Below are 12748 nucleotides of genomic sequence, written 5' to 3' on the forward strand. Positions count from 1 at the left end.
TGCTATATTCCATTCTTCAGCTGTTATTTTTTTTTGAGTTTGCCCTCAATTGGTACAAGAAAGTCCAACTCTTAATCTGAAGGATTGGTCTTTTCTGATTCTGAATTGTTTTTATAGATACAAACCAGTTATTTTATAGTCTTATCTCTCAATTTGTATTTGATTTTTTTAATTAAAGGCTACATTTTTTTAGCAGAAATACTATGAAAGTAGTGTTCTTCTCAATGTATTATGTAAGGATATATATGATGTCAATTTATTCTCTTACTAGATATTTTAGGTAGGAGTAGTATCAGCAGGGTTTCTCAGATCTCTGTAATAGTTACCATTTAGGTCTGGATAAATTTCCTTTAAGGATAGGGTGTTGTCTATGTATTCCAAAATCCTCTTCGACTTTGCCTCAGTAGGTACTAGTAATACATTACCAAATTTTTATTGGCAATAAAAAATGTGTCCAGGACTCGCCAGATGGCCTCTAAACAACAGACCTCCTCTAGAGTGCATTCTCAACTTGCACTGTATGTAATATTACTACTTGTGGTTCATAAGTATCTGACACACTTGTTTTGGTATCTACTGATTTTTTTTTGCCTGAATTAGTTATCATTTCATGGCTATCAAATAGTGATTTTATAATTCCATCATTCTTTCTACATTTATTAGTTAACTTTTTACTGAAACGAAGTTTTTCCTCTGTTTTGTTTGTTTACTTGTGGTGCTGGACCTTTGTATGCTGTGAAAGTGGTCTATCACTAAACTGCACCCTCAGCCCTTCCTCTGTGTGTGTGTGTGTGTGTGTGTGTGTGTGTGTGTGTGCATTTGTATGGATTCATGGATTATTTCAGTGGACTATAATATCACCAGTGGTTATTTTGTTGTTCAAATCATCCTGATTTGGCCATTTGGAGTCTGCTAATTTGTCTTTTATGTATTTTTTACACATCCCTATGATTCTTTAAGGACCTTTTTCCTTTTTATAACAACAGTAATATTTCAGGTTACTTCCCTTCCCTTAACCTCAAGTCACCCTGGTTCTTTTTTATGAATAATAGTGTTTGTAAACAATAATCAGAAAGGTAGGGCTGGGAATATGGCCTAGTGGCAAGAGTGCTTGCCTCCTATACTTGAAGCCTTGGGTTCGATTGCCCAGCACAGCACCACATATATAGAAAATGGCCAGAAGTGGCGCTGTGGCTCAAGTGGCAGAGTGCTAGCCTAGGGCAGAAAGAAGCCAGGGACAGTGCTTAGGCCGAGTTCAAGCCACAGACTGGCAAAAAAAGAATCAGAAAGGTAGTAATCTTTATTACATTTATTGTTTCTGAGTTTACTCAGTAAATAAAAGTGCATTTTATCTCCAATAAACTACGCAGAAAAAGCTGGAAGTAGCATTTTGGCTCAAATGGTAGAGTGCTAGTCTTGAGCACAAAGAGGCTGAGGGACAGCACCCAGGCCCTTAGTTCAAGCCCCAGGACAAGCAGCAACAACAAAAAAAGGAGATATATACATTTACACACCTCTACATAAGGATTTCTGTATCTATTAATAGTTTATATTAGCTGGGTACCAGTGGCTCATACCTATCATCCTAGCTGCTCAGGGGGCTGAGATCTGAGGATTGTGGTTTGAAGCCAGCTTAGGGAGGAAAGTCTGTGAGACTCGTATCTCCTGTTAACACACAGAAAACTGGAAGTGGCACTGTGGCTCAACATGTTAAGAGTGCTAGCCTTGAATGATAAAGGTCAGGGACAGCACCTAGACCCTGAGTTCAAGCCCCCAGGATTGGAAGGGGGAGTTTATATTGGTACCTCTAATTTCAATCTGCCACCATTAGAAATGTAGTTTCATATAGAAATACTTGGAATTCTTAAAATACAAGTCTTTACTGATATCAGTAGGTAGTTGTGATTCTTAAAATTAAAGTGACACTTGAAAAATCTGTCATTTGCAGGGTCATAATCGTATCATTGCCTACAGTAGACCAGTATACTTCTGTTTATGTTGTGGTCTAATTTGGCTCCTGGATTATGGTAGTAGAAACCTTTCTACAATCAAGTTCAAATTATATGGAATAACTTTCACCAATCCACTGGTATTTATATCAGCCAGGGATTTAGTTATAGGTGAGTCATCTTCAAAGTATCTCTGATCTTAACTTTTTTTGTACACAGTCCACTAATTAATAAATCAACAGGTAAAATAGTTTTGTAAGCTTATATTGCTATTTATTATAGAATAGTTCTATCTAAAGAAAAAACTAGCACTATAATAATGGAAAAGGCTAATAAATGCTATGTTCTGCTCCTAAGGGGAACACAGTGGAAATATTTTTATTACATTTTAGGTTCACATATATTACGTGAAAATGGTTGAAATGATATTTGAAAGTATCAGTAGTTGAAAGATTGTATTTAATACTTAGTCAGCTATGTAGAGATAATTTAAAAAGTAGTACAAGCTGGGTGCCATTGATTCATGTCTGCAATCCTGTCTACATAGAAGGCTGAGATCTGAGTATCACAGTTTGAAGCTCACCCAGACAGGGAAGTTTGTGATTCTCTTATCTCTCCAATTAACCACCAGAAAGCCACAAGTGGAGCTAGGTTCAAGTGGTAGAGCACTAACCATGAGCAAAAAAGCTCAGGGACAGCCCGGTGCTGAAGCCTCAGGACTGGCATTGAGTATATGCACGTACATGCGTGCGCTCCACACACATATACACACAATTTTATCTAGGCTTGGTGGCTCCTGCTCATAATCCTTCCTCTCAGGAGACTCAACACCAGTCCTACAAAACTGTTTGGTGTAAATGAACTGAACAATTCTTGGGGGGGAAAGGGAAGTGGGGAGAGGGGAATGAGGGAGGAGGTAACAAACAGTAAAAGAAATGTATCCAATGCCTAAAGTATGAAACTGTAACCTCTCTGTACATCAGTTTGGGAAAAAAAAAAAAAAAAGATCAGTCCAGGCAAAAAGTTGACTAGGCCCCATTTTGACCAATAAAACCACAGTGTGCAACTCTCATCCCAGTGAAAGCATCCCTGTGAAGGAATGCTAAATAGGAGGATCTTACAGTCCAGTTCATCCAGGGTATAAAAGCTAGACTGTATCCAAAAAATAACTAAAGCAAAAGGGCTGGGGGCATGGCTTGAGTGGTAGAGTTCCTTCCTAGCAAGTCTAAGGCCCTGAGTTAAAACTCTAATACTGTCCCTCAAAAACCAAACTAACTTAAATTGTTTGAATTTATTTTCACTGCTTAGGATCTTTAAATGGACAAATAAATAGATAAAGTACATTTTTAATATACTTTTTTTTTTCCTCCTATAGTGTTTACACTCTGTTTCCCAATAGTATTTTTCATTGGTCTCCTGCCTCAGGTGAATACCTTTGTAATGTACCTTTGTGAGCAATTGGATATTCATATCTTTGGTGGTAATGGTGAGTATTTCTTTATAAATATTTATAGATTGTAGTTTACAGATTATGAAATAATTAAAATACTCATTAACATTATGAACACTAAAATACTCTGGTTTTCTTTTTGTAATTGAGATAGGGACTTAAGTAATAATTAAAGGGTGGAAACAATAGTTTATAGTTAGGAAAAATTAGTCAAGTTTTCTACCTTAGTAAAGGATCCAAGAAAAATGGAATCAGTGTTTAAGAAGTAATAATGTCTGAAAGTGACATAGCAACCCCCCTTACCTACAAATGATACATTTTAAAACCTCCAGTGGATAAGCCCAGTACATAGGGTAGATAGTACTGAACCTTATATCTGATCATATATATCAAGTACGAAATTTAATTTTCATTAGTCACAGTCAAGGAAGAGATTAGCAACAACTAATAATAAAATAGAAAATGATGAAATATATTATAATAAAGTTATGAGTATGAGCTTTCTCATCCTTTTCTGAGACTTTCCATTTAAAATTATTAGACTGCATTTGAAGACAGATAACGAAAATTGTGAAAGACAAAATGCAAAAAAGGAGAAAATACTGTAGAGATTTCACATGTGATGCTCATAAAAGATTATGTGTTCCACATAGATCGAGGTCTGATGTATAATATTGCATTTGGCTTGAATTGTTACCTGCGTTTGTAATGTCCATGCATTTGGTTTCAAATCTTTGTTTTATCTTTAGCATAGGATACCAAAACTAGAATCTGAAAGCATTTTACTAAACAAACTTTTAAGAAATAGCTCTTTGTAGAGTAGGCCATGCACATATGAGTTGATAACTTAGAATAATGGATTTCTTTATCAAATGCCTATTTTTTTTTAAAGAAACCATACTAACATTATTCTGGAATAATGGTTTGCAAAATTTGAAAATAATCCAATGGACAACTACCATAGTTAAAATTCATATTATTTAACCATTTAATGTTTTACTGAGAAAAGAATGTGTTAACTAGAGAATATTTCCAAAAGGAAGAAATTATTGTAATTTCTGTAGCTATAACAATTATAATTTTTAATTTTATTTTTAATTTTAATTTTATTCTTCACACTACCTTTATAGTGCTCATTAATCCTTCTAAATATACACACAAAAATTATCTTTACAGATAAAAAGCTGAGGTTATGGTTTAAATTTAAATTAAACTTGTGTTGCTATGTAGCAACCATATCTGTGTGTGATGTTTTCCAAAACTTTTCACACTATTTGATTTTAAAAAGCTGAGTTTATCAATCAGCATAGCTTTATGGGTGAAAGAGTACTAAGAAATTACTGTTGGTGTTATGTTGACTTAAATGTGTGGTAAGGGCTTACTATAGATAATTTATAGTCATAGGCCTTGTCATAAGTTACAAACTTGTGCAAAGTGTTAGCTTCTACTATCTCTAAGGCATTTATTGCCTGGGGCAGTGACTCACTCCTATAATCCAAATATTCAAGAAATGGAGATTGGGATTACAGTTCCAGGCTAGCCCAAGCAAATAGCAAGAGCGCCTTCTCAGTCAGCTAATGGGCATGGTCATTCATGACTGTAATCCTAGGTACTGGAAAGCATAGATAAGAATAATACAGGTCCAAGGCAGTACAACCCCAGTGAGCAATGTGGAGGTATATCCAAAAAAATTAAAACAACTATTGGAGGTGTGGCTCAAGTGTTAAGAGTACCTACTTCACAAACTTGAGTCCCTGAATTCAAACCCTGGTACCTCAAAAAAAGGAGACATATTCTTAAAGCATAAGCTTTTTTCTGCCATGTATGTTTATTACTTCCAAGATTAATATATCTCTATCTTGTAACAAAGATTGAAGATAGCAAATCTTTGCCATATAAAAATCTTATGAGTATGCAAAATCAAGTAATTGAATTTTTAAAATCAGTGACTAAATACATAAATATAGTGGACATTTTTTTTACATTAGGCCTTGAGTTCCACCCTCCCTCCCTCCCTCCCTCCCTCCCTCCCTCCCTCCCTCCCTCCCTCCCTCCCTCCCTTCCTTGTCAAAGTGATGTACAGAGAAGTTACAGTTTCCTATGTTAGGCCTTGGGTACATTTCTTGTACTGTTTGTTACCTTCTCCCTCATTCCCCCCTCCCCCTTTCCCTCTCCCCCCCCCCCCCCCATGAGTTAGTTGCTCCGTTGGTTTACACCAAATGGTTTTGCAAGTATTGCTTTTGGAGTCGTTCGTCGTTTTATCTTTTGTCTCACGATTTTGATATTCCCTTTCACTTCCCTAGTTTTAATACCAGTATATACAGTTTCCAATGTACTCAAATAAGACAGTGATAGTGCAGGTACAACCACAGGAAGGGGATACAAAAGGATCATCAACAATAGAAGCTACGGTTTCACATGGCATGTTGAAAGTAATTACAACAGTGATATAACAGTTATTTCCTTAACATGGAGTTCATTTCACTTAGCATCATCTTATGTGTTCATAAGGGCATAGCTATTAGGCTCTTGTGATCCTCTGCTGTGACTAGCCTAAACCTGTGCTAATTATTCCCTGTGAGGGAGACCATAGAGTCCATGTTTCTTTGGGTCTGGCTCACTTCACTCAGTATAATTTTTTTCCAAGTCCTTCCATTTCCTTACGAATGGGGCAATGTCATTCTTTAGTGAGTAAATACATAAATATAGTGGACATTTTTAAGGTTAACAGTAACCTTTAATTTTCTTGAGTAGGTGTTTATAGAATACTGATTCCATTTTCCTTTGCCATACAGCCACCACAAGCCTGCTTGCAGCACTTTACAGTTTTATCTGTAGCATTGTAGCAGTGGCCTTGTTGTATGGATTGTGTTATGGAGCTTTAAAGGTGAGCAATAACTTATAATGTGATGTGTTCTCTATGAAAATTGTCTAAGATTGACTAATAATGGTTTGTGCTTCCTGGTTCTACTTTATCATTTATTTTGTTTATCTTTATAGGCTGAACCTCATTCTTCTTCTCATTTGCTTTAAATTTGAAAACAATAGCTCACCATTACTCATACATTATTATAGGTTAGTATTAAGAACAGTTAATAAAAATGAAGCTCATCTGGAATGGAGATAAGCATAATAGTAATCTCAGAGTATGAAATGAAATTTAAATTTCTAGTTAAGAATTTATGAAACTATTATTTCTCATATTGAAAGGCTTCTTTAAACTTCTAAGAATAATTTCTGCCTGATTGGGGTTGTAGCTCAGTGTTTGTGCACTTGCCTTGCATGTGCAAGGCTCTGGATTTGACCCCAACCTGCAAAAAAAATCAAGTTCAAAGCCTGCATACTAGTGTTGTTTCTGGTTTAGAAAGATGTAGGTCAGTTTTACAAGCTCCCCTTTTATAATTTTGTCACCAAATTGTAAACATAAAAGTTGAACTTTTTAATAGACAAGTCACAACTAGACATATTCTTGATTTTTTTGTTTTGTTTATATTTAATATTTAATGCAAGGCAGAGAATGACAGAGTTGAAAGGCTATGAAAAGTAACCCATAAAATCCTTCATTTATTTAGCCTTTAGTGAGCACTTACTGTTTGCTAAGAAATATGCTGAAAGACATTTTTTGCTGTTAAAGAACTTCTAGATACGCTATGTAACAACATAGTCGATACATAACCATTAAGACTCTAAAAACAGTCCTACTGGTACATAAATTGACTGCCTTATTTCAGCCAAAGAGGATTAAAAGACCATTCTTAGGGCTTAGATTTTAACCAAGTTTTGAAAGAACAAAGGAATCAAGTAGTTGAAACAAAAGGATTAAAGCATGAAACTGGGAGGAAATTGTATTGCATAGAACAAAACTGAGGAATTTGAACTTACTAGAGACTTGCGTACATGAGGAAAGATGTCTGAGCTCTTAAGTATCTTCATTTTGAATGTATTGGAGTAAAAATGAAGTGATTTGAGGTAGTGAAGGAATTACTCGATTGCATTTTAGAAAGATTATTTGTCTCCAGTGCAAAGGAGATTGAAGTCTAACCAGGAGAAACCAAAGCAAGGAGACTACTGAGCTTTATCCTAGAAGTTAGGATAGATATTAAGAAAAGGTTTACTACTCTTTCAGGGATAGTAATAGGGCTTGGCAATATGAATATTGTTTTATGGCAATTTAAAAAGATTGGAGAGTTGATGGCATTTTAAAGTTATGGAGAGGGAGAATTTTCTAGGAGAGGAGAGAGAACTCATCCATGGTTTTCCCATATGTACTTTATGAACTATGCTAGGTACAAATGGTTGATCTGTGTTTTGACCTATGTTTTTTTTTTTTTTTGGCCAGTCCTGGGGCTTGGACTCAGGGCCTGAGCACTGTCCCTGGCTTCTTTTTTGCTCAAGGCTAGCACTCTGCCACTTGAGCCACAGCGCCACTTCTGGCCATTTTCTGTATATGTGGTGCTGGGGAATCGAACCCAGGGCCTCATGTATATGAGGCAGGCACTCTTGCCACTAGGCCATATCCCCAGCCCTTGACCTATGTTTTTGAAAGCAAATAATTATTTGGAAGTTGTAATCATGGAAGTTAACAAGTACAATAAGTTTTCTAGCCTAATTTACAAAAACGTGTTTAACTATAGTTACTCTGAAGAATAGCAACAATTGTAAAACTACCAATAGACTAATGTCCAAAGACAGAAAAATAATCTTCTTTTATTTTTTCTCTGCGATATAGCATTTGCATTAGATAGTTTTAGTTACAAACATAACCCATTATGTAATGAATGAATGGGGGCTGGGACTATGGCCTAGTGGTAGAGTGCTTGCTTCACATATATGAAACTCTAGGTTCGATTCCTCAGCACCACATATATAGAAAAAGCCAGGGGGCTGGGGATATGGCCTAGTGGCAAGAGTGCTTGTCTCATATACATGAGGCCCTGGGTTCAATTCCCCAGCACCACATATATAGAAAATGGCCAGAAGTGGCGCAGTGCTCAAGTGGCAGAGTGCTAGCTAGCCTTGAGCAAAAAGAAGCCAGGGACAGTGCTCAGGCCCTGAGTCTAAGCCCCAGGACTGGCCAAAAAAAAAAAGAAAGAAAGAAAGAAAAAGCCAGAAGTGGCGCTGTGGCTCAAGAGGTAAAGTGCCAGCCTTGAGCAAAAAGAAGCCAGGGACAGTGCTCAGGCCCTGAGGTCAAGCCCACGACTGGCAAAAAAACAAAAAGAAAAGAAAAAAAGAACGGGTACATTTGGATGTGGGAGTGCACATTGCATATAGGATTTCATTACAGTGGTATGTTATGCAAAGCCTCTCTCTGTTCTTTCGTTTCCAGTAAGTTGGGAGTAAGCAGTGTTGCTCTCTGTGACCTGGGACAGCACGATGGGATACCAGAGCCAAAGGGGGGGGGGGGGGGAACAGAGAGAGTAGAGCAAGTGGGGAACCAGGGCAACTCTCTCTGTGTTAATTTCTTGTTTCTTTAGCTCTGGTATCCCATCATGCTCTCCCAGGTATGGAGAGCAACAAGCAGAATGTATGTTCAAGAGTTATTACAAAAGTATTTAGGAAGTACTTAGAAAAGCCTAGGAATTGGGGCTCTACCCCAGTGTTTTGAGAATGATGACCAAGCTTTCTTTTTTAAAAAAATTATTTGTTGTCAGAGTGATGTACACAGGGGTTATAGTTTCATATTAAGTCAGTGAGTACATTTCTTATCAAACTTGTTACCTCCTCCCTCGTTTTTCTCCCATGTTCCCTCTCCCCAATCCCATTCCCTCAAGTTGTACTGTTGGTTTACAGCATATTGTCTGCTAAGTATTGCTGTTGCATTGGTTTGCCTTTTACTCTTTGTCTCTCCATTTTGATGTTCCCCTTTCCTTCCCTAGTTCTGCTAAACGTATATGACCAAGCTTTTGATTTAGACATTACAGAAAAAATTTTCTGTGTGGTGGAACAATTTCCAGGACTTTGAGGGGATAGAAGGGAAGTTTATTAAAAACTACCATTTGGATTTCCTGCTTCTATCACTTTTCTTTTCCCAAATGACAAAGCTGAAGGATTCAAGTAATGCCCGTCACACAGAACATGTCCACCCTATACCAGGTGTTGTGCCAGTGGGACCCCACAGGACAGTAATTCCATGAGCCAGGCTGGCACGACATGCACACATTTTGTTGGTTCTGGAAGCTTATCCTTTGCGTGTTGTCCTCTGGGAATATGTAGTTTGTTGTTTTAAGAAACAGTTGCAGAATGCCTGCCTGGTGTTTTGGAAATGTAATGATACAGCATCAAGAAAGGAGCATACCAACAAACATTTTCTTTTGCTTATTCTCTGCTGTTATTTTTACACTAAATTTACCATATCAACTTAATTGTTCTTCAAAAAAGAGCTTACTGTAAAGTAATAAAGTTAATTTTACTTCATTTATGACAGAAATGACAGTCACACATGCAACAAAAGCAAGGTATTCCTCATAAATAAGAGTTTTAATATAAAAATAAATCTGTAGCATTATTACCAATATAAGTCTCATGGCTAGTGTCTAACTCAGGGGAAGGTAATACATAGAACTTTATTTGGAATAAAATACAGTTCATAATTTGGCTAATTTTTACTTTAAGTTTAATAACTAAAATATTAACATGAAAAGAAATTATAAGCTTATTGTTTGTTTTATGAATTATGTTTTCAACAGGATTCATGGGATGGCCAGCATATTCCAGTACTTTTCTCTATTTTTTGTGGTTTGTTAGTGGCAATATCGTATCATCTTAGCCGACAAAGCAGTGATCCATCTGTACTTTTGTAAGTGAAACCATTTGTTTTTTTTTGGGGGGGGGCGTTGCAGGGGTGGGGAGGGAATAGTCTTGGGGCTTAACTTAGGGCCGGGTCTTTGTCCTTGACTGTTTTTGCTAAAGTCTACCACTCTGCCAGTTGAGCCACAGCTCCACTTCTGGGTTGTTGGGTTTTGGGGGGAGGGCGTTTTTTGGTGGTTAATTGGAGCTAAGTGTTTGACAGACTTTCTTGACCTGGCTGGATTTGAACTGATCCTCAGAACTCAGCCCCCTGAGAAGCTGGGATTATAGGTGGGAGCCACTGGAGCCCAGTAAATAATTTGTTCTTACTCAAAAAATGTTAAGTTGACATTTATTTCAAACAGCTTCTGAGACTTCTATCCTGAGTGTTACTGTCATAATCTGTATTCTAAACTTAGCAACATTGTGTCATGCTAAACATGTTAAAGGATGTTTGTTGGATTTTTTTTCTCTCGGGTATCAGAAATATTTTAATAAGAATATTTTCACTGTATGTTTATGTTATTATATACTTTTTAGAGTTTATTATTTTCTAGTGACTGAATATTATTAGGTCACTATCCTAAGCCTTTTCATTTAAAATGACTGCTTTTAAGGTTATATATGTGTTTTTATTAATAACTTTCTTTTGGCTTTTTTAAAGTTCTTTGGTGCATTCTAAGATTTTTCCACAAACAGAAGAGAAAAATCCAGAAGACCCTCTGTCTGAAGTAAAAGACCCATTGCCTGAAAAACTTAGAAATTCTGTTGTAAGTTTTAACTTTTTAAATCACTTTACATAAATTAAGATTTTAAACATTTGATGATATTACATAGTATACTCTTTTTGAAAATTTGTAGCAATTGAGGAGAAATGTTTAGTTCCATCAGATAGGATAAAGCATTGTTGATTGCTTTTATTTCAGACTTTTACCGTATCAGTTGGGCATCCTTTTCTTTTTTGTTGGTTCTGGAGCTTGAACTCCGGGACTGGGGCACTGTCCCTGAGCCTCTCTGTGCTCCTCAAGGCCAGTGCTCTTCCACTTGAGCACAGTGCCATTCCAGCCTTTTCTGTTTATGTGGTACTGAGGAATTGAACCCAGGGCTTCATGCATGCTAGGCAAGCACTCTACTGCTAAGCCACATTCCCAGCCCTGGTTAAGCATCCTTATTCACCTAAAAATCCAGAAGATTCTAGACTCCAAAACTTTGAGTGCTAACATGATATCACAGTGGAATATTCCACATTTCACATCACATGATGGATCACAGGCAAAACACAAGAGCACTAAAAATATTGTACAAAATTTCTTTCAAGCTGTGTCTCTAAAATGTACATGAAACATAAATGTAGTGTGCTTTTAGGCTTGCTTCTATTCCAGCGTGTCTCATGTTTATGTATATATTCCCAGATCTGAAAAACATAAAGTCAAACACTTCTGGTCCTAAGCATTTTGCCTATGAGTTTAGTCAGCCTGTAAAAGAAATGTTCATTCTTCAAAGTTACTAGTACAGTATATCAGGCATTCATTTTCAGGTCCAGTGTAACTATATAATTTCAATGATCATAGAATTTTTTATCCTGTTCAGGTTAGAGTAGGATCTGAAAGATATAGTAGTCCTTGTTTATCTTCTATTTCACATTCCATGGTCTGTTACCCAGTCAACTATAATGTGAAGAATTCTGGATATAAATAATCCATAAGTTTTCAGTTGCAAACCATCCTGAATTGTATGATGATATCTTCATCATTCTACCTAAGATTATTAAGTATCCCTTTGTCCAGTGTATCTGTGCTGTGTGACACTATCCATCTGTTAGTCACTAAGCCATCATGGGTATCAATAGTAATGAGATTACATTCTTAATCTATGGTTTCATATTACCTATGGATAAGCAGTGACTTCTATATTAATGTAAATTAGATATCTTTTTTTATTGATCTGGGAAAAAACTATGTTCTTTTAAGTGCTTTATTTTTCAGAGGTAATCTGAAATATATTTAAGTAATGGGAGTAATTAGTTTTAGTTCCTAATTTAGTGACTTATAATGGTGTCTTATTCTTTCAGTAGTTATTTAAAAGTGAATTCTATATATTCATATTTATTTTTGAAAAAAACATGAAACATTTCCCAGCTTCATTTTAGATTATTTCCATTTGTAAAAAACTGAATTTAGCAAGGTAAATTGGACAGAAAATTTACTTTCAGAAGACTGAAGTATTTACAGTATTTTTTAAAGCCAGGATTTTGTTATATTGCCCAGGCCCATCTTGAACTTAACCAAACTCCTGTTTCAGTCTTCCAAGTACATACTGGATTCATATGTGTGTGTTCACATAGTCTTTAGGAAACTAGAAATACAGAACTGGCTCAAGATATAATTGAAGCCATTTTTTATGACTTTAGTTTCTATGTCAGCAAAGGATAGTTTATGTTAAACACAGTATTATGTTATGAATGTAGCATATAAAATACAAATCTTACAGATTGACAACCAATACTGTCAAGCAGTTTCTAGTTTTTAGTTTTTACTAGATTTTGAGTATTCCATTTCTGAAA

General features: G+C 36.1%; 1 protein-coding gene across 6 annotated transcripts in view; it reads left to right on the plus strand.

Annotated features, from left to right (window-relative positions):
- Nucleotides 1-12748, plus strand: part of Pcnx1 (pecanex 1) — a 171897-nt gene that overhangs the window by 116955 nt on the left and 42194 nt on the right. For all 6 annotated transcript variants that reach the window (XM_048362358.1, XM_048362361.1, XM_048362362.1 and 3 more), the window contains 5 exons: nucleotides 1949-2120; nucleotides 3325-3435; nucleotides 6195-6286; nucleotides 10086-10195; nucleotides 10850-10955. In XM_048362358.1, coding sequence (XP_048218315.1) covers nucleotides 1949-2120; nucleotides 3325-3435; nucleotides 6195-6286; nucleotides 10086-10195; nucleotides 10850-10955 — 591 coding nt within the window. The remainder of the gene's footprint in view (nucleotides 1-1948; nucleotides 2121-3324; nucleotides 3436-6194; nucleotides 6287-10085; nucleotides 10196-10849; nucleotides 10956-12748) is intronic.

The sequence above is a fragment of the Perognathus longimembris genome, chromosome 14 (genome assembly GCF_023159225.1).
Source record: "Perognathus longimembris pacificus isolate PPM17 chromosome 14, ASM2315922v1, whole genome shotgun sequence".
NCBI lineage: Eukaryota > Metazoa > Chordata > Mammalia > Rodentia > Heteromyidae > Perognathus > Perognathus longimembris.